This window comes from Equus caballus, chromosome 7, assembly GCF_041296265.1.
Source record: "Equus caballus isolate H_3958 breed thoroughbred chromosome 7, TB-T2T, whole genome shotgun sequence".
NCBI lineage: Eukaryota > Metazoa > Chordata > Mammalia > Perissodactyla > Equidae > Equus > Equus caballus.
In genome coordinates, this window is record NC_091690.1 from 88,066,785 (window position 1) to 88,089,036 (window position 22,252).

A 22,252-nucleotide genomic window follows, 5' to 3' on the forward strand; every position below is an offset into this window, starting at 1 on the left:
ACTTGCAAAAATAGTAGGAAGAATTCCCATATGCCCTTCACCTAGCTTCCCCAAATGTTAACATCTTGCAAAGTTATTAAAATCAGGAAATCAACATTAATAACAATTTTATTAACTAATCTGTAAACTTTGCCAGTTATCCCACTAATATACTTTTTCTAGGCTAGGAGCCAATCTGAGATCACACATTGCATTTAGTTGTGTGTATATGTGTGTGTTTAATTGTTAACTTTGGAAAAAAATATCAAACCTATCCAAAAAAGTTGCAAAAATAGTAGAACTAATTCTAGTATGCCCTTCCCTAGATGGATCAACTGTTAACAGCTTGCCACATGTGCGTTCAAGCTCTCTCTCTAATTGTTGTTTGTTTTTTTTTTTTTTTTTACTGAAGCATTTCAGAATTAAGTTGCAGACATTGTGATCCTTTACCCTAAATATGTGAGTGAGGATTTTCTACGAACAAGGACATTCTTTTATCATAAGCATCTTATAATTATCCAATTGAGGAAATTTAACACTGTTACGGTACTATTAATCTCACATATGGTCCATATTCAAATTTCACCAATTGTCTCGTACTGTGCTTTATAGTAATTTTTTTCATGATCCAGAACTTAATCCAGAATCAAACTTTGCACTTAGTTGTCATGTCTCCTTCATTTCCCTTAATCTGGAATAGTTCTTCAGCCTTTCATTGTCTTTCATGCCAATGACGTTTTTGAAGAGTCCAGGCCAATTGTTTCATAGGATGGCCCTCAATTTGCATTTGTCTAGAACATTGTTTCTAAGTGTCGTCTGTGACTGGTGCTGGTCTACACCTTGGTGTCACCCAACAGTGAGGGGTCAACGTAGAAATTGAAATTACCTACACCTTTGGAAATAATTTTCTTTCTTTTGCTTTTTTTTTTTTTTTTTGCAGGGAAAGTTTCCCCCTGAGCTAACATCTGTTGCCAATCTTCTTCCCTCCCCCCCTACCCAAAACCCCAGTAGATGGTTGTATATCCCAGTTGTAAGTCGTTCTAGTTCTTCTATGTGAGCCGCTGCCATAGCATGGCAACTGGCAGATGGGTGGTGTGGTCCTGCACCCGGGGAGTGAGCCCAGGACACCTAAGTGGTGAGCGCAGAACTTGAACCACTAGGCCATCAGGACCGGCTCCATTCTGTTTAATAATAAAAATTGAGGGCTTATATTTTTATGTCTTTTCATTTCATTTTTCTAGGAATTCATTTTTATTGTATTTTACAAAATACCAGTCCTCAATGGATTGGACGTTTTCTTTTAAAAGGGACCTTCGTCACAGCTACTTTGAGCAGCACTGGTCTAGATGAGCTTTTGGAGGCTGAGGGCTGTGCTTTATTCATCCCTGAATCCATTACGCCCAGACTGTACCTGGCAGATTTCAGTAAATGGCTCCCTGTGGGATGACTTGAAATGGACCATTCCTTTATTTGAGAAGCTTTTCTTATGCTGAGTCAAAATCTGTGTCTCCACAAATTCCACGTGGGAACCTTACTTCTATCTTCAAAAACATCATATAACATGTCTACTCCTATACGTAGGTGTCAGCTTGTCAGAGGTTTAAAGACTGATAACCACGTCTTAAACCCCTAGTCTACCCCCAGCAAAACCAGCTCCATTCCTTTACCATTTACAGTGATTAGGATTATCTTCTGCTAAAAATGAGAACACCTCAAATAAGAGTGGCTTGTTGACTTTGTTTTCTATGTTCTACAAGTTCAGAGCTGTCATTCTAGGGCTTGTGGGGAAGTTTCACAAATCATGAGGGACCTGGCACCCCTCTATTTTGGTGTCCCATTGTCCTCAGTGTGTAGCTTCAGCACTGTGGTCCGGGATGTCTCCTACTGCTCTAGCTATTACACCTGCATGCCTGCCAGCAGAAGGAAGGGGTGAAAAAGAGCACACTCCTTCCTTTAAGGACATTTCCCAGGAATCACACAAAACACTTCCATTTACATTCCTTCGGTCAGAAATTGGTCAGATGGCCACAATTAGCTCCAAGAGAGGCTTGGAAATGTAATCTTTTATTTTGGAGATCCTTCTGCTCAGGAAAAAATTGGTGGCTTTTTTAAGGAAGAAAAGGGAAAATAGATATTGGTTGACAAGTAGCAGTCTCTGCCATATTGTCCTTGTATCATGTTCTTGTATTTATGTCTCTTCTTCACTGTTCTGATTACTTGTTAGATGTTGTCATGAATTTAAATATGGTTCCAAATTGAATGTGACATTCCAAAAGCAAATTGGACATAATGTGTTTTATATAAATGACCTCAGTGTTAACCAGCCTTTAAGTACCATGTCTCAACACTATGCAGCAATAAAGGACATGCAAAGTCAGAGACTTCCCCTCATTTGTTTGAGAAGCATTTATGAAACTTCTGCTGTGTGCTTTGGAGTTGAATGAAAGATTGGCAAAAGTATTAGAAGATATGTTTTCTTGTGTGTTTACAGGAATTAAATAGATATGAAATTGGTAAAAATGACAACGCAAGTATATGTAGGGGAGGAAGACATTTCCTCTACCCTCTGTGGGTTCTTCTGGCCAGTTATTGAATTAAATTCACATGAGACAGAATAACAGGAGAAAATTAAACAAAGCTTTATAACATGAATACATGGGAGAGGCTCAGGCAAACTGAGCAACTCACCAAAATGGCTGAAGTCACCACCTTAAATATCATCTTCAGCTAAAGATAAAGGAGGATGTTCGGGGTGGGGGGAGTCAGTTACAGGAGGTTACCAGACAAGCACAGTAAACAGGAGTAAGATTATTATGCAGATTTAAGTCCTTGCCTTCCACATTGATTAAGAGTTTCTAGAGATATGATCATCCCCCCTTCTTCCTGGTACAGAGAGGGAGACACCTTTACAGATGGGGATTTCCCTTACAAATGTAAATGTCTCTTAACAAAGGATAAGTAAGTTCTACTTTTCAGTTTCTTTCCTGTCTGCAGTTTTTACAAGTAACCAGCCCAAAATAATCCTCATGCCAAAGAGACATATCTTGGGGTGGCCAATGACAGTCCCCCACATATACAAGGTTAACATTTTTGATTTCTCTTTAAATGCTAATAAAATATAAATGGTGAAACCTGCCGATATTACTCGTTTACTTTTTTTTGGTAATTTCTCTAATTTTCTGCAGGGTGATATGTGTGTGTCACAACTTTGTGAATCACCATTCTGGGCAAGTATAGGGATTCATCATATATTTCCATTGGGGACGTTATTTAGTGACGTCAGTACTAGCAGAATGGTAAGGATCCTTGGAGGAGGCAGCTGTTGAGAAGAGGTGTAATTTAGGATTTTAGAATTCTGTAGCTAGACCTAACCTTGCAGGTCTCTACTTGTTAAAACTGTGGCTCAGGGGCCAGGCCGGTGGCACAGAGGTCAAGTTTGCACGTTCCGATTCGGCAGCCTGGGGTTCACCAGTTTGGATCCCGGGTGCGGACATGGCACCGCTTAGCAAAAGCCATGCTGTGGTAGGCGTCCCACGTATAAAGTAGAGGAAGATGGGCATGGATGTTAGCTCAGGGCCAGTCTTCCTCAGCAAAAAAGGAGGATTGGCAGTAGTTAGTTCAGGGCTAATCTTCCTCAAAAAAAAACAAAAACAAAAACAAAAAAACTGTGGCTCAGAAACTGCCTTCTTGAAGGCCTCTCAGCTACATGGTGTCAATGTGGGCACCCTGCTCATCTCCCAGGTCTATCCTCTTTTCACTATGCATTCTGTTTGTCCTGCAATAAGTGAGAATGTCAATATTTGCTTAGTTACTGACAGTACCACTAACTCTAAATTCACTATGCCAATAAGACTACTCTGTTGGGGAGTTGATCCACATGGTCTGACTCTGTAATTCTTACAACAGCCCTGCAAGGAATTTTACTATCTCAATTTTAGAGAAGTGGAAACTGAGGCTGGGGGTGTGAGGTAACTTGCCCACTGTGCCACAACCAGCAGATGGCATAGCTGGCATTGGACTCCAGGGCTGCCTTTGTTTTTCCGTAGGTTACACTCCTTTTAAGGATGTGAGGGGAAAAAAATTAAATAGGCTCAATGAGACTACTGGGATGCAGGATGCTAAGGAAATAGGTGTGTGCATTTATAATAATAGCAAGGCCACGCGTGTTCTGAACTTTGCAGTTAAATTGATTCTAAAACTGGTCTGGAGGTGGTAAAACAATGACCACTGAATGAGCATTTTAGGCTTTGCTTGACAAGGGAGGTCACAAGCTACTTTTTGGTTAGTGAGAGGATGTGAAATCAAAGGCTGCCTTCAGACGTTTCACTGAAGCGTCTTGGAGATACAAACTTGCCTTTCGGTTTAGGTAAGGTAAGTTTTTTTTTTTTTTAAAAAAAAGTAATATTTAGGGGCTGGCCCCGTGGCCGAGTGGTTAAGTCTGTGCGCTCAGCTGCAGGCGGCGCAGTGTTTCGTTGGTTCGAATCCTGGGCACGGACATGGCACTGCTCATCAAACCACGCTGAGGCAGCGTCCCACATGCTACAACTAGAAGGACCCACAACGAAGAATATACAACTATGTACTGGGGGGCTTTGGGGAGAAAAAGGAAAAAAATAAAAAAAAATCTAAAAAAAAAAAAAAGTAATATTTAATCTGTCGATGCTAAGAACAGTCACGCACAAGGCCGACGCTGTGCTCCTGCGTTGCACTCATTAAACACCCGTTATCCTCATTAGAACAGCGCCTCGGGTCAACCGGATGCTGGCTCACAGTTTGCTAAGTGAATCGCGAGGCTGCCCCGTATTGCGAGCCCAGCCCCGCCCGGCCAGCGCGGAGGCTAGGTCAGCTGGCAGCGGTCCCTGGCCGCCCGGGAGGGCGGGGTTCCCCGGTCGGGTGACAGTGCCACCTGACTAGTCCCATCCTCTCCCCGGCCCCGCCGCTGCCGAACGCGGCGGCAAATTTCTCGTGACGAGTTTTCAGCTCTGTGAAACGACTCCGCAGGGATTGCAGGGGGGCGCGAGGGGTGATACCCTCTGCGTACCAGCGGGGCCACCGCACAGGAGTGTTCCTTTCCCCTGCTCCATCTTAGGATCTGAACTTCGAGGAGAGACCCGCTGGGCGGCGGCCTCGAGGCGGATCTAGGCCCGGGCAGGTCCCCAAACCTCGCCGGGCGGGGGCCGTGGAGGAGGAAGCAGTCGGCCGCGGCGATCGGGCCCTCATGCGGACGCTGTGGGTTCTGGCCGCGTTCCTGGGGCTCACGCTGCGCCCCGCAGGTAGGACCGCGGGCAGGGCTGGGGAGGGGCAGCTGCCGGAGGTCGGCACCCGCCCGCGGCTGTACTTTCAAGAATCCGAGTGATCACTCCGAGTGATGCGGGGTCGGTGAGCCGAGGAGTCGAAAGAAAGATTTCTTAGACTCTTAAGATCTGGCAGTAGTGCTCTTTTATTTAAAGAATAGAATAGCATGGGGACAGGACCCATGGGCAGACAGGCTGCTGCGTGGGGACAGGGCCCAGGGGCAGGAGGAGCCGCTGCCGGCATATTGCTGCTGCCGCTTCTGCTGCCTCTGCTGCTTCTACTGCTGCAAAGTTGGGTGGAGAGTAAGGCTAAATTTAAGGCATAGGTGTGTGAGTTATCTCTTTACAAGACAAAGGAATATGTAAAAAAGTTAAAATGGTGTCAGTGCCGGTAGGGTCCGACCATTTGGCGGTCCCACAAATTTTAGATAAGAATCAAACCGGATTGAGTAAATGGCAGAAGTCACCGCTTGAATTTTATCCTCAGCTAAAGACAAAGGAGGATTTCGGGGCGGGGGGGGGGGGTGGGGGGGGGCGTCAGTCACATGAGGTTGGCACACAGCAACCAACTTAAATTCTTGCTTACTGATGCATCAGTTATGTGTTGATGCCTGCTGTGTGCAGAACCGGCACTTGTAGGACTTGAGAACCAGCGCTGCCTGTGCCTTTGTGCGGAGCGCTCCACATTCAGCGCTTCCAGCGGTGCTGAGAAGAAAAGTGGGGAGAGGGTGAAATGAGTATACGCCGCTTGGTACCAGTGAGGCCTCTGAGTGTGAGGGGAGGGTTTTTACCTCGTGGGGACAGTCAGACGTTCCCTTGCACGTCTTTGGGGACCACTGATGGACGCTTCTGTCTAATTATAGAAGAGGGAAACGCATTTGAAGAGAGATTTCAATTCATTACTAACCATGGTGATGCGGGCTCGGCGAGCTGAGTCATCGAAAGAAAGATTTCTTGGATTCTCAGAGTCTGGCCATAGTGCTCTTTTATTTAGAGAATAGTATGGAATAGCATGGGGACAGGAACCATGGGCAGGAAGAGCTGCCAGCGGGGTGTGGGGACAGGAGTGGGCAGGAAGAGCTGCAGGCATGAGGACAGGACCCATGGGCAATAAAGAGCTGCTGTAAACATAGGTTGAGGGTAGGGCTAAATTTAAGGCATAGGTATGTGAATTATCTCTTTACAAGACAAAGGAAAGAATATGTAAAAAAAAAAGTCATTAAATGGTATAGTGCAGGTGGGGTCTGGTTATTGGGTGGTCTTATAACTTTAGATAAGAATCAGATTGGATTAAGTCAGGATGTCCTATGCTTCCCCATTAAGACTTTCCAGAGATAAGGTCATCCCCCCTTCCTCCTGGTGCAGAGAGGGAGACACCCCCACAGATGGAGACTTTCTTCACAAATGCAAATGTCTCTCATCAAAGGGCAAGCGAATTCTACTCCTCAGAGCCTCCTTCCTGTGTGCAGTTTTTAAAAGTAACCAGCCCAAAATAATCTTCATCAATAGCATAGAAGTTAAAACGGTTTTAAGATACCACTGGACACTTAGTAGACTGGCCAGAATAGGCTGGGCTGTGCCAAGTCATGGTGGTGGGATATGTGGGAATCTAGGAGACCATCTGGCTGTCCTTCAGTGGGGCTGTCGATGAGCCAAATGTGAGTGCTCACCATGGAGAACTTGGCAGCAACTTCAAGCCAAGGACTAGCTGTACATATAGCAGTGTGGAAATATCTTGAAGGCATAGTGCCAAGAGAGAAACAATGGCATAAACTCAATACCATTTCCAGAAGTTTGAGAAATAAAATAAGACACAGTTAAAAAAAAAAATAGACATTAAACATCTTAGAATGATAGGGGAGGGCAATGGAAATAAAAAAGAATAATATTTCTATAGGTTTGCAGTGAGCAATCTGAAAATAAAATGAAGAAAACAATTTCATTTACAGTACCATCAAAAAGAATAAAATACTTAGGAATAAATTTAACAAAAGAAGCATGAAACATATTCTGAAAGCTATAAAATATAAAACCATTGTTGTAAGAAATTTAAGAAGATCTAAATAAATGAAAAATCTTGTCTTAATCTTCTTGGGCTGCGAGTGGTTTAAACAATTGAAATTTATTTCTCCCAATTCTGGAGCTTGAGAGGCCCAAGATCGAGGTGCTGGCTGCTTTGGTTCCTTGTGAGGGCCCTCTTTCTACCTTGTGGATGGACACTTGCTATATCATCAGGTGTGGAGAGAGAGAGAACATTTCTCTCCTCTCTCTCAGTCTCTTATAAGAGCACTAATCCCATTCATAAGGGCTCCACCCTCATCACCTAATTACCTCCCAAAGACCCCACTTCCTAATACCATTCCATTGGAGATAAGGCCTCAACATAATGAATTTTGGGGGGGGGGGGGTTGGGGGGTTGGGTTGCATAGCACATCCCAAAAACATCTTCATGGATTTGAAGACCATGTTGTTAAGACGGCAGTACTCCCCAAACTGATGTTCAGATTCAATGTAATTCCTATTAGAATCTCAGCTGACTTCTTTTTTTTGTTGGGGGGGGGGGGGCAAGATCAGCTCTGAGCTAACTGCTGCCAGTCCTCCTCTTTTTGCTGAGGAAGGCTGGACCAGAGCTAACATCTGTGTCCATCTTCCTGTCGACGAAAATAATCCATAACCAATCTATAAATGAAAATTTGGGTCAGTTTATTCTGAGCTCAAATCTGAGGACCATGGCCCGGGGCCTTTCTTCCCGAAGGAAGAAAGGGCACCAAGGAAGTGAGGTATACAGAGTGGTTATATACCCCCATACAGGATGTTTCACATATGAGTGAAATGTCCCTCCCACAATAGTCACAAGATTGCCCTGTCGTCACAGTGCTTGATGGACACAGCAGGTAGTGGGTCTGCTATCTTGGCAGCGTAGCAGGAGGCAAGCCTATTGTCTTGAGTTGGGTGGTCACAAGTGAGCCCAGCAATCAGTTTCTAGCCTAAGGAAAGATGCTTAATCCTTAAGAGAATGCCAATAGTTGGGAGGGGGAGGGAAGTTGCACCTTTATCTCAAAGGCCTTTGTTCTTACCATAGGGAATATCTAAAGCAGATATACAATGCATGCTCAACTGCCTCGGTCAGGCCCTTTTGGAAAGACAAGGTCAGGCCGAATTAGGTTTGTACCAAATGGCTTCCTCATATTCTCCAATATATGCTATTGCTTGCCATTTTTATATGTCATTCCTCTACTTTATACGTGGGATGCCTACCACAGCGTGGCTTTTGCCAGGCAGTGCCATGTCCACACCCTGAATCTGAACCGGCGAGCCCCGGGCTCCCGAAGCAGAACTTGTGAACTTAACCGCTGCGCCACTTGGTTGGCCCCTCAGCTGACTTCTTTGTAGAAATTGATGAACCAATTCTAAAATTCCTATGAAGTGGCAAAGGACCCAGAATAGCCAGAACAATCTTGAAAAAGAACAAAGTTAGAGGATCTTATGTGGATTAATGAAGGACTATGAATTCAGGGCCTCTGTACCTAAGCCATCCCCGCCCTCCCCCAAAAAAGGAATTTGTTTCCAGTTACATGGTAGTGTATGAGAGTACCAGGACTGTGTTTTTTCCAAGGGTCGCCCTTAACTGAAGCCTCTTGTTGCCACAGATTTCCTGGAAGTAGAGATGGCACAGGGGACTCAGAAAGTGTTCCTGAATGACAACACCACCATCGTTTGCAAGGTCCCTGGTTCCCCATACCTGGACGTCAAGATTATGGGTATCACCTGGTTTTGGAAGAATCAGGTGTCTAAAGAAGAGTCCAAGCTGTTTGAGTTTTTCGGACACCACCAAAAGGCATTGCGACCTGGAGCCACTGTGTCTCTACAAAGGCTGAAGAGGGGAGACGCCTCACTGCAGCTGCCTGCGGTCCAGTTGCATGAGGCAGGAGAGTACCGATGTGAGCTGGTCGTCACCCCTGAGAAGGCACAGGGAAGAGTCTGGCTAGAGGTTTTGGGTGAGTGCCTGAGGGCCGTGCCCTGTGGTTCCCATGGTGCTGAGGCTTGGGGTGGAGATGTGGGTGGGCCGAGTGGAGCAGAGGTTTAAAGCATGGGCCTAGGAGTCAGACAGACATGAGTTTGAGTCCTGGTCTTCTATGGACAACTGGAAAACTTTGGGCAGGTTATTAATCATGCTGGCCTTAATGCCTCCCCTCTAAAGAAATGTAATAGCACCTACCTTAGAGATTCCTTGTAGGGAAGAGTACGAAAAATGCAGGTAAGATGCTTAGCATAGGGCTTGGCCCATTGTAAGTGGTTGTTAAAGATAACCATAATAATTATGATATAACACACCTAGCGTGTGGGCATCAGTGTTCACTGAAGAGGTGCCCCTGAAGGGTAGCAGGAAAAGGAGAGAGATGCTGCACTCTGGCTCCAGAGCTGAATCTTGTTCCAGCTTTGCTGCTTCCAAACTGGGTGACGGGGCCAGTCGTTTAACATCTCTGGACCTGAAGTTTCCCCTGTACAAAATGGGGCAATGAGTCATACCTGCCTCATAGCGTTCTGGGGATTACAGAAGATGATGTATGAAAATACTCAGCGAGTGCTGCTGTGAGGGAGGTGTTCAGTCAAGACTTATAACGACAACAATATCCCCTAAGCACCTCTCTGAGCTCCACTCTATTATAAATAGGTCTGATAATATATGAATTTGCTTGGGGAGTGTATTAGTTTGCTGGGACTGTCATAACGAAAGACACCTGACTGGGTGGTTTAAAGAACAGATGTTTTACACATATTAATTTTGGGGATAGGAATGTATATTAACTGGGATTCATTTCCTCTGCAACTGACAGAAAGCCTAAAATAAAAATTAAAAAGAATTAATAGACTTTGTTTTTTAGAACAGTTTTGGATTTGCAGAAAACTTGCAAAGATAACAGAGTTTCCATATTATTTCCAGCTCCACACGCCATTTTCCCTATTATTAACATCTTAGGTTCGTATGGTATATTTGTTATAATTAATGAACCAATGTTGATTATTTATTAATAATTAAAGTCCATAGTTTATACAGATTTCCTTAGTTTTTACCTGACATCCTTGATAATTTTCCTTGTTCTGAAGGCCGCTTTGAAATTCATATACATAGCTACTCCTGCTTTCTTTGGATTAGTGTTAGTGTAATGTATCTTTCTCAATCTCTTTATCTTTAACCTCTCTGGCTCTTCATATTTAAAGTGGGTTTCCTATAGAAAAATGCATATTTGAAGTCTTTTTTTGGTTTCAACTGAACATTTTGTATGATTATACTTTCTCTCCTCTCTTTGTATATTGATATATACTTCTTTAAATTTTTTTTTTTAGTGGTGGCCCTAGAGTTTTCAGTGTACATTTGCAACTAATCTAGGCCCGCTTTCACATAACACTGTACTGCTGCATGGTAGGGCAGGCACTTTATAACAGAGTATTCCCTGATCTTCCCTCCCATCTCTTGTAACATTACTGTCATTCATTTCACTTATCCATATGCTATAACCACCCAATACCTTGTTGCTATTATTATTTTGAGTGAACAATTATCTGTTAGATCTATTAAGCATAAGAAAATAAATGTTTGATTTGACCTTCATTTACTCCTCTGACATGCTTCCTTTCTTTATGTAGATTCTAATTTCAGACCTATATCATTTTCTTTCTCTCTGAAGAACTTCGTTTAATATCTTGCAAGGTAAGACTACTGGTGACAAATTCCCTTAGTTTTTGTTTGGTCTGTGAAAGTCTTTATACTTCACTTTTTTGTGTGTGTGTGTGTGAGGAAGATTGTCACTGAGCTAACATCTGTGCCAGTCTTCCTCTATTTTATGTGGGATGCTGCCACAGCATGGCTTGATGAGTGGTGCTAGGTCGGTGCCCGGGATCTGAACCTGCGAACCCTGGGCCCACCAGAGCAGAGCATGGGAACTTAACTACTGTGCCACCAGGCCGGCCCCTATACTTCAGTTTTGAAGGATAAGTTTTCTGGATATAGGATTCTAGACTGGTGGGTTTCTTTCTTTCAGCACTATTTTATTCCACTCTCTTCTTATTTGCATTTCAGAAGTCCATTGTCATTCTTTTCCTTGTTCCTCTATAGCTATTTTTTTCCTTTGGCTTCTTTCAAGATTTTCTCTGTCTTTGTTTTTCTGCATTTTGAATATGATATGCCTTGGTATAGATTTTTCGGGTATTTTTCTGCTTAGTGTTCTCTAAGGTTCCTGGATCTGTGCTTTGGTGTCTGTCACTAATTTCAGAAAGTTCTCAGCCATTATTTTTCAAAATATTTCTTCTGCTCGTTTTTCTTTTCTTGTTCTGGTATTCCCATGATATGTATGTTACTCTTTTTGCAGCTGTCCCACAGTTCTTGGATATTCTGGTCCCCCCCTACCCCCCCCTCCCCATTCTTTTTCCTCTTTGCATTTCAGTTTGGGAAGTTTTTATTGACCTCTTTAAACTAGCTAATTCTTTCCTTGGGAATGTTAAGTCTGCTGAGGAGCTCATCAAAGGCATTCTTCATTTCTTTTATAGTGTTTTTTTTTTTTTTAAAGGAATAATCCCTCTCCTTTTTTTTATTTAGGAAGATTGGCCCTGAGCTAACATCTGTTGCCAATCTTCCTCTTTTTTTTTTTCCCCTCCCCAAAGCCCCAGCACATAGTTGTATATCTTAGTTATACATCATTCTAGTTCTGTTATGTGGGACGCTTGCCTCCGCGTGGCTTGATGAACGTTCCTAGGTCTGCGCTCAGGATCTGAACTGTCGAACCCCAGGCCGCCGAAGCAGAGTCAGAACGTAACCACTATGTCACTGGGCTGGCCCCTATAGTATTTTCGATTTCTAGCATTTCCTTTTGATTCTTTCTTAGAGTTTCCATCTCTCTGCTTACATTATTCATCTGCTCTTGCATGTTGTCTGCTTTTTCCATTAGTGCTTTTAACATTTAAATCATAGCTCTTTTAAGTTCCCTTTCTGATAATTCCGAAATCTGTGTCATGCCTGAGTCTGCTTCTCATGCATGCTTTGTCTTTTCATGCTTTCTGCATGCCTTACAATTTTTTGTTGAAAGCCAGCTATTATATCAGGTAATAGGAACTGAGGTAAATAGGCTTTTCATGTGAGATTCTATGTTAATTTGGCTAGGAGCTGGGCTGTGTTTAATGTTAACGCTGTAGCGGTAGGAGCCAGAGACTTCTGTTTCCTCTAGTGTCTTTTTTTCCCCTTCCCTGTTTTCTGAGTTTCCCTATGAACTCCTTCTTAAATAGAGTCCACGTGTTACAGCTGTCTCAGCTGTACTCTACTCTTATTATGCTGGAACCCTGCTGTTGTGGTTGGGAGGGGAAGAAGTTTATAATCTTATGATTAAATCTCATTCTTTGAGTGGCCTGAACCCCTAGGCTGTGACCTTCAGAAGCATCCTAGGTGGGACAGGAAGGTTAAAGGGGGCTGGAGTTGTCTAATCATCCTTCTCCCAGGTCAGAGAAGGCTTTGTTATGGAGAATACACTGGGTATATTTTTAAATGGTTACTTTTTCTTTCCCCCCTGCCCAAAACAGGAGGGGATTTTTCTTGAATCTTCACTGTGAGAACCTGGTGGGGTTCCTGGAGGTAAAACCATTAAAATGTGGTTGCCCCCCTAAGACTGTGCCCCCAGGAGATTTTTTACTGTCAAGGCAGTCCACACTCATCCTTCAGCAACTCGTCAGAGTTACTGCTTAAGTGCTTCTACCAGGTTATGGCTCTAGCAGTTTTGGCTTAAGGTGACGTGATCTCGACCATGATTCTCTCCGCCTGCCTGTCTCTAGTTTCCAGGGTGGCAGTTTGGCCTGCCACCACAGTTCTCTGAGGGTTCTAAGAAAAGCTGCTTTTCACTTTGTTCAGCTCACCTTTTTTTTCTTGTTATGAGGATAGGAGTGATGACTTCCAAAGTCTTTGTATGTCAGAGGGGAAACCAGAAACCAACAGTGGCTTTTAAAATGGTAGTTTATTTTTCTTTCACACAAATGTAGCCAACCCGGCGCAGATACGGCAGTTCTGTGATCATCTGGGATCCAGGACCCTTTGATCTTGTCACTTTGCCATCCTCAGCTTGTAGCTTCCACCTTATGTTTGGAAATGTCTTCTCCATCTCTAGCGGTCGCAGGGTCTTCCAGCTGTTCTGTAGGAAGGAGGAAGAGTAGAGGGAGAGAAGGGCGCGGTCCTTTTGTTTATGATACCCTTATTATCTAAAGATACTTCCTGGAAGTTGCTTTTGCCACTTCTGATTACATCCAAACTACTAGAGACCCTGTGTTCTCATGGCTACACCCAGCAGCAGTGGAGGTTGGGAGATGTAGCTGTAACTTGGATGTGTCATTGAAGAATGGAAATTGGCAGCATTAGCAGTCTGTACACAACATTGTTCCAAGGCTTTCCTCAGAATCTCAAAGGTGTCTATGACACAAAGTAACTTAAGAAACTTTGTTTTATAAATGGCTGTGGGAATCGGGGTCACAGCATATTAGCACCCTGCTGACATAGGGACCAAGATATCCAGAATATTTAGCCTAAGCAGAATCTTATTCAGTTCACTGAGCTTTCCTGAAGGCTGGCCATAGGTCAGATATTGGGCTGATTATAAGCTAGTCTCTACCTACCCTCAAGGCATGACTTCTCTCTCCTGGCAGCTTCCCCAGTCAGCAACCTGTCTCCGGAGCAAGCCATGGTGAAATCTAATGAAGGCAAAAATATTTCGTGTAGGTCAAGTTGGTTCTATCCAGAGAATATTAACATAACATGGAAAAAATGGACCCAGAAGGACCCCCAGTACCTGGAGGTTTCTGAGAGCATCATCACTGGTCCCACCATCAAGAATTCGGATGGTACGTTTAATGTCACTAGCTCCTTGATATTGAAGCCCTCTCCGGAAGATGGTATGATCATCTGCCAATGTGAGGTTCGACACATATCCATGGTCACCTCCCAGAGGTTCAACTCCACCCTGACTCTGACAGGTAAGCATCCTCCTGGACATTTTGTCTGCTCTTCACCTCGAGGGGGTATAACATAAAACTTTGGCTCCCAGGCAGTCTAGGGGAAGATGAGGGCCAATGGGGAAGGAGAGAAAGCTTGGTCTGGCCTAGCTCAGCCCCAAAGTCAGCAGTCCAGACTAGGTCCCTAAGCCAGGGCAGATGATCTAATAGGTGGAGAGTGTTGACAATAGTCCTCATGTGGAAACAGGGCTACTTGTTAGCTCATGGCAGTTTAAGTGATCTCGGTCGTCTGTATTCGTTGGAGTGGGAAGCTTGCCAGCCACTGGGACAAAGGGGACAGGATCATTTCCATGTCCCCTGAAGATAAGGGTTTGTCAGGGGCCAGGGTCCCAGCCCTGCCAGCAGCTCTTCCGGCCAGGCTCCAGGTCCACAGCAATCTGTTGGTTGGTAGAGACTGAATCAGCAGTTCTGTCTTATGGGTTGTGCCCTAGGTGTGGTGGCCATAGTGTTCCTGCTGATGCCCAGGACTTTCCCCAGGCACACTGGGTCCTTAGCTTAGGATGACGCAACTCACTCCAGAACCCCTCCTGCTAGTGGATTGGGGTTCATTGAGCTCATATCCTGGCTTCTGTGGTTATGGCTCTGATCCTGAGTGATCAAATGCATCTGCCTGGAGCTGAGGGGGGTAAGGAAGGCAGAGGCTGAGCACGGACTCTGGGAGATGTGGTCTGGGTGTGCCAGATGGGGCCTGGGATGGTCCTGGAGGGAGAGAGGAATTGTTCTTGGAAGTAATGGCTAGGGGTGTGTGCGGGTGGTGTGCATAGGGATTTGTGCAGGGTATGTGTGGGGCATGTGGAGTGTGAAATTGAGATATGCTTTGTGTATATGGTGTGAGGGGTTTTCCTGCTTGTCTTAGTCCGTTTGGGATGCTCTAACAAATTGCCACAGACTGCGTAGTTTATAAACAACAGAACTTTATTTCTCACAGTTTGGGAGGCTGGAAGTCCGAGATCAGTGTGCCAGCATGGTTGGGTGAGGGCCCTCTTCCAAGCTGCAGACTTCTCCTTTGTATCCTCACATGGTGGAAGGGGTGAGGGAGCTCTCTCAGGCCTCTTTTATAAGGGCACTAATCCCATTCACGAGGGCTCCACCCTCATGACTTAATCGCCACCCAAAAGCCCCACCTCCTAGTACTATCACTTTGGACATTAGGATATCAGCATATGAATTCTGGGGGGAAACAGACATTTAAGCTATAGCAATATATACGTGATATGAGATGGTGTAGTAGTGTGGAAGCTTTGAACATTGTGTGGCACGTGTGTGTGGTGTTAATATGGTGGTGCATTTCTGGCAAGTGCTAAACACAGTGTTTGATGTGTGCAGGTGTGTGTGATAGGAATGGAGGATGCCACTACGTATGGGCAGAGGGTTGGTTGTTCTCTCTCTGACACGAAAAGTGACACACAACCACACAGATCCTAGCAGCAGCCGTGTGCTGTCTCTGGGCTTGCTCTTAACGTCCTCCTCCTCTTTTTCTCTGCAGAATCTGAGGACACAGCTCCTTGGAAGATCATTATTCTGCTTATTGTATTTGTCTTAGTTGGATGGGTGCGTTTATGTTACTGTTTTTAGAAAAGGTAAGGGCTCCAAGGCAGAGTTTAGCTCTGTGCTGTGGCATTGGCCCTGGGAGTTCAGGGGTCATGGCCATTGGATGGGGTTGGGGTGTTCTGGGGGTTGATGCTGGGGGATTCTAAGTGTAGCGTGTGGCTTTTTCTGATGCTGCATGGAGAAGAACTTTCTCATCTGATCTCTGTGTGGTGGCCTGTGACTCTGGGGAGATGCACTGGAGAGATCCTCTGCCTCTTCCTGATAATCATCTCACTGTGAATCAAACCTGACCTGAGTAGGTCAGATGAGGCCTTTCAGCCGTGTGCGGGTGGCACTTGTTCTCACACAGAGAAACCACACCTGGGAGAGGGGCAGTCTTTCCTCCCGGTGCTGAGATTCTGTTAACAGCTCAGTGGGATAACTTACCACCAGATTTCACTGGCTTCCCCAGCAATTTCTAACCCTTAGGTTCCCAAACCAAAACATCTTTCCAAACATGTTTATCCCTGACTATGGCCAAAATAGCAAATAAAACCACTCAAGCTGTAGAGGCCCGAAACCAGTAAAAACGTGTTGGTTAAAAGAAAATAGAATTGCCTCAGTTATTTATGGGCCTGCCAAGGCAGTAACTGTGCCATAGCTAAGACCGCTCATTATCAATGTTTTAGGGAAAGTAGAAGCATCACTTAATCAAGAAAAAAGGCTGTTTGTTTATCTAAAGTTGGCCAGCTGATTCATGGGACTTATTCTCCTGATTAGACCTGGGCCAATGAGAAAACTGGATATAAAGTAGTTTTCAAATGTTTCTTGTGATATTTGTGAATGTTCTCATTTTGCCTGCCTTCCTCAGTCTTCTAATATCCAGGTGCTGTCATGGTAAGCGGACAATTGGCAACGATACTCATTGAAAAAGACACTCAAGTTTCATCATCAGCCTGGATTCTGTGGTTTACCGATGGCTCCAATCCTTCACTCTTCTCTATGTCCATGTAACTTCACGGTGTTCTCCAATTTGGGACTGCCCCTTGGGGTCAACCTTGTGACTTGCTGCTTTGACCAACAGAAGGAGACAGGAGTGAGTTCCTGTCTCATGCCAGTTCCGAGGCCTCCAGAGGCCTTGTGTGTTTCCATGTGCTGTCTTTTGTGCTTCTAACGTTAGTGAAAGGACACATGCAGGCTGGCCTGCTGGAGGATGAGAGACACTGGAAGCTACAGCTAGTTGCTCTGGTGGAGGCCGGTCTAGATCAGATAACAGCCACCCAACTCCCAGACATGTGAGCAAATCTACCTGACATCATCAGCGCTGACAGAGCCAACTCTCAAATGTGTGAGAAATACTTATTTTTTTAAAGCCACTACATCTTAGGCTTTTTGCACAGCAAAAACTAACTGATGTAGCACCTCAGAAAGCTGAGTTTTGATCAAAACTTGTAATAACCATGGAGATGTGCTGCTGAGACCCCCTCTAGAGAGAGCCTGCTAGGAAGGGCGTGCTCGGTCAGCATGCTCCAGCTGCGCTACCTCAGCGACCTGCTGCAGTATTTAAGCTTATGCCATGCTCCCCCCGGCGCTCCAGCCAGGGGCTGAACAAGGCAGGAGTCTCTGGAGCTCCCTGTGGGGGTGGCCGAGACTTTCTCAGGGTTGCACTGTAGCCTTACTACTCGATCCTACCCCCTCTCTCCCTTCACAGGTATCAGACCTGCAACATGCTCTGGAGGTCTTTCCGCCTGTTCCTGTACCCTCTCCCCTTTATCTTTCACACACTTTACGCCCAATAACTCTCTTGTACTTCTAATTCTGTCTGGAAAGCTGCTTCTCTGAAGACCCAAATTGACACAAGGAGGGACTGAAGAATTATAATGGGGTACTCTCACTATGGTGCATTCGCGGCTTATTCAGGTGGAGGAAACACTAATAGGACATTGGGAGTGGTTACACGGGGCCACACAGCAGAAACCACAAGCTTCCTCAGAATGTATAAGTATTACTTTTCCTGATGACCCAGACAGCTTGCTCGAAGCAGGCTGCTCAAGCTGCCCGCCTGGATAGCCTCTCGCCAATCAGCTTATCCAGGAAAAAGAAAGCAACATTTTCCAAAGAAGACATGCAGATGGCCAACAGGTGCATGAAATGGTGCTGAACATCACTGCTCTTCAGGGAAATGCGAATCAAAACCACAACAGATATTACCTCACACCTGTTAGAATGGCTATCATCAAAAAGACAAGAAATAACAAGTGTTGGTGAGGATGTGCAGAAAAGGGAACCTAGTGTGCTGTTGGTAGTGACAAATAAAAATGGCAAGTAATAGGATATATTGGAGTATATGAGGAAGCCATTTTGTCTAAACCTAATTTGGCCTGACCTTGTCTTTCCAAAAGGGTCTGACCGCCGCCTTGACCATGCATTGTATATCTGCTTTAGATATTCCCTATGGCAAGAGCAAAGGCCCTTGAGATAAAGGTGCAACTTCCCTCCCCCTCCCAATGCTGGCATTCCCTTAAGGATTAAGCATCTTTCCTTAGGCTAGGAACTGATTGCTGCACTCACCTGTGACCACCCAGCTCAAGACAATAGGTTTGCCTCCTGCTACGCCCACCGAGATAGCAGACCCACTACCTGCTGTGTCCATCAAGCGCTGCGCTGACAGGGCAATCTTGTGACTATTGTGGGAGGGACATTTCAATCATATGCGAAACAGCCTGTATGGGGGTATATAACGATTCTGTATACCTCACTTCCTTGGTGCCCTCTCTTCCTTCGGGAAGTCCTTGTAGGGACCTGAAATTGGCCACCCCAGGATATGTCTCTTTGGCATCGGGATTGTTTGGGGCTGATTGCTTTCGATAAACTGGGACAGGGAAGGAGGCTCTGGGGAATGGAACTTGCCCTTGTTGGGACACATTTACATTTGTAAGGTAAATCTCTATCTGTAAAAGGTGCCTCCCTCTCTGGACCAGGAAGTAGAAGAGAGATGACCTTTGATGCGGGGTCAGTGAGCTGAGGAGTCAAAAGAAAGATTTCTTAGACTCTTAAGATCTGGCAGTAGTGCTCTTTTATTTAGAGAATAGAATAGCATGGGGACAGGACCCATGGGCAGTCAGAGCTTCTGCTGCCGCCGCTTCTGCTGCCCCCGCTGGCATGGGGACAGGGCCCATGGGCAGGCAGAGCAGCTGCTGCTGCCCTGAGTTGAGGGTTAGGGCTAATTTTATAAGGCATGGGTACATGACTTATTTTTACTGGAAAAAGAAAAGATGATGTAAAAAGTCATTAAATGATTTCAGTGAGATGGGGTCTGGTTATTGTGCGGTCATATAACTTTAGATACGAATCTGGCCACATAGATCGGCATGTAGGTGAGGATGCCCTGGGCTTCTCTCCCTGGGGCAGTCCTAATTCATACCATAAAAAAAGTCCACTGGGTCATATAGTTTGGCATGTAGGCCAGGTCACCTTGGGCTTCTCTAGCTGGGGCAGCCTTAATCCACATCAACCTTGTCCCTAGAAACTCTTAATGGGGAAGGCAAGAACTTAAGTTGGTTGCTGTCTGGCAATCTCATGTAACTGATTTAGGGTGGTGGCTTCTGACCTTTACTTAATCTGATTTGATTCTTGTCTAAAAGTCATGGGATCACCCGATGACCAGACCCCACCTGCACTGATACCATTTTAACTTTTCTTTTCATGTTCTTTCCTTTGTCTTGTAAAGAGATAACTCACATACCCATGCCTTATAAAATTAGCCCTAACCCTCAACTTGGGGCAGCAGCAGCGGCTCTGCCTGCCCGTGGGCCCTGTCCCCACGCAGCAGCCTGACTGCCCATGGGTCCTGTCCCCATGCCGGCAGCAGCAGCTCTGACTGCCCGTGGGTCCTGTTCCCATGCTATTCCACACTATTCTCTAAATAAAAAAGCACTAGTGCCAGATCTTGAGAGTCCAAGAAATCTTTCTTTCGACTCCTCGGCTCACCTTCCCCGCATCAAGACCAGTCTATACACGCCAGTATATGAATAAAAGTATTCAGCTGTACTTTTAATTTAATATCTCTGAGTTATTCTTTGATAGAAGAGAAGTGACTCGCCCCGGTCTCATGGCTAGTAAAGAGTGGAGTTCAGATTCTTAATCAATATGCCATACCTCCAAGGAAGACCCAGGGAGGGGCAGGGCAGGGTTGGGCTGTGAAGGATGAGCCAGATCATTAGGTCTGGAGGAGAGGCTCACTCTGTATGGTTCTGGTCTGTTCTTGAGGGAGGACCTCTATGGTTGGTACGTTTGGCCCTTGTTTTGTTTTCTGTAACCAAACCAGGTGGCTGATGCTCATCCTAATTCGATGTAAGTATGGGCGCCTCATCCAGGACAGAGGTTGGCAGGGCTGTGGAGGGTCTCATGCCAGATGTTGGTCACAGGTCAGATACAGTGTGGTCCTGAGTGCAGTTTTCAGGGATGTGCAGTTCTATTTCAGGACCTTTGCAGGGCAGAGAAGCCCTGTTCCCATCTCTACTGGAGCTGGAGTAATGACTGAGAAACAGTTCTTAGGTGATTTTGGAGGGGCACAATGAGCACGGGGGGCATAATTGACATGGAAGTCTCTTGGCTTAGAGAGAGGAATAAAAGAGACTTCCCGTTGCTGAGCTCCCACCTGAGGGTGATTTAGAGTGGCCTCTACTGGCGGCACATGGGATTGCAGATGCGTTGGTGCCTGTTAGAAGAATGATACGATTGGAGGAGCTGATGAAATCTGAAAGTGCACAACTGAAGTCGGAACTGCAGGAGAAGGGAAGTAGTCCAAAGCTGCTGACAGTTTTTGAACGAGACAGACACCCTTTGGAAAAAAGTAGTAAGGCAGTTGACATTTTATAAATTTAGTAAAAGAAATTATAATAATTTTGTAAAGATAGTAATAGAGTAGTAAAGTAATATGAGGGAAAAAAAGAAAAGAAAATTAGACGGGGAAATCACAAATGGGATCTTTTTATAGGAAGATTAAAAAATTAGAAAGATGTAAAATGTGGGGGACTGTCGAACGGGCATAATTGATCGGAAAGGAATCTATGATGCAGAAAAAAGAAAAGGCATCAAGGAGTTACTGAGCTCAGAAATTGGTATGCTGGCCAGCCCTTGAGAGACCTGAAGAGAGGCACAAAAGAGGCAGAATTCGGGGAGGACTTTCATTCTTCTAAGATCGATGGGAAACTAAGGGCACAATAAGAATTTAACAAAAAACAATCAAAGTGTCGGTCAGAACTGTACTGCATTTACTTTTCTCTGGGTCACCTCGAGTAACTTCCTTCCCCACAAATAATGGCACTATGAGAAAAACTGGAATTGCTCAAATGAAGTCAAGAACACACGGAGGCACAGCTACCCCAAGTCTGGTTTGCTTCGCTTTGTCTGCTGTTGGTCTGCAGAGGAGGAGTGTGGGATGCATTGTGCTGCAAAGAATAACACCCTTTCATGAAGGGGCTGTGTATGACTAGCAGGAGCTGAAGAGAGCTGCTGGGTCCTGCTGACCTGACCTGTCCTCCTGTACACCACTGCTGCTCTCGAGGAAGGTGACAGATTGCATAGTTGCAAATGCTCTTTGTATCACCGTTCCCCTCATTGGCATCAGTGCCCGGAAGGACATGAGGTCAGGGGAAAGGCAGAAGTTCCCACTCCTGTGCCCAAGTTGGCCAGTCCAGGCGGCCTGCCGTTCACGTCACTCCAGAGGTGGGCCTGCCCAGACTGGAAATATAATAGGGTGTAAGTTGCACCTGCTTCCCTTTCCATGAAGATATACAATGCCCCAGGCAGGTGGACCTGGCAGAGATGAAGCCAATCACGTAGATTCTAGTGCAGCAAACCCACTCTCTGGAACCCAGTTCTTAGTTGAATCCTATTGTCCTGCCTTTCCCTGGCTCCTTGCAAGCCGAAACAAGTGTGTTGTTCTGCAGACCTACCCCAGTCTGGGTTCAACATGACTTTGACATGCAGAATTCATGTCTTCTTCAAACTCTTCTGCATGTCTTGGGACAAAATAAGGTGTCTGATACCTGGACCTGGGGAGCCCAGAGACCTGTGGGGGAGTCAGGCCACTCTACTCCTTACAGCAAGCTCTCTGGGAAAGTTCTGCCAAGGGAAAGATCACAAGGAGGCGCTCAAGTGCAGGCTGGAGCTGGAAGGAGGCCACCTGTGGAGGGTCAGTGGATCCTGCAGAAGCTGGGCGAGTCCTCCAGCAGAAAGGCCAGTGGGCCTTGCGGTCACTGGCCGAAGATGCCAAATCCATGGGCATTAGGCCTGGGCAGGTTTTCAGTAAGGCTAGTGGGCTAGTTTTTCCAGACTAGCAATTTAGTTTCACTACAGGAAGGAGGGTGGCTTCCCTCCCCTGTTGAGTTCAGCAC

The 22,252-nt window shown here is 45.4% G+C and overlaps 1 protein-coding gene and 1 long non-coding RNA gene across 3 annotated transcripts; one reads left to right on the plus strand and one right to left on the minus strand.

Moving 5' to 3' along the window:
- Positions 1 to 4,852: 4,852 nt before the first annotated feature.
- On the plus strand, positions 4,853 to 18,185 carry NCR3LG1 (natural killer cell cytotoxicity receptor 3 ligand 1). 2 transcript variants are annotated; one of them, XM_005612198.4, is made up of 5 exons: positions 4,853 to 5,252; positions 8,924 to 9,271; positions 13,956 to 14,282; positions 15,808 to 15,901; positions 16,723 to 18,185. In XM_005612198.4, the coding sequence occupies exons 1-4, from the start codon at positions 5,198 to 5,200 to the stop codon at positions 15,894 to 15,896; spliced, it is 819 nt and encodes a 272-aa protein (XP_005612255.2). In that variant the 5' UTR covers positions 4,853 to 5,197; the 3' UTR covers positions 15,897 to 15,901; positions 16,723 to 18,185. The 2 variants fall into 2 exon arrangements, with proteins under 2 accessions (XP_005612255.2, XP_023501898.1); XM_023646130.2 differs by lacking the exon at positions 15,808 to 15,901 and having other exon boundaries at positions 4,888 to 5,252.
- On the minus strand, positions 13,255 to 14,040 carry LOC138925050 (uncharacterized). Its single transcript, XR_011440709.1, has 2 exons — positions 13,926 to 14,040; positions 13,255 to 13,447 (listed from the first exon to the last, which is right to left on the minus strand). It is a non-coding gene; the product is annotated as an uncharacterized lncRNA (long non-coding RNA).
- Positions 18,186 to 22,252: the final 4,067 nt, after the last annotated feature.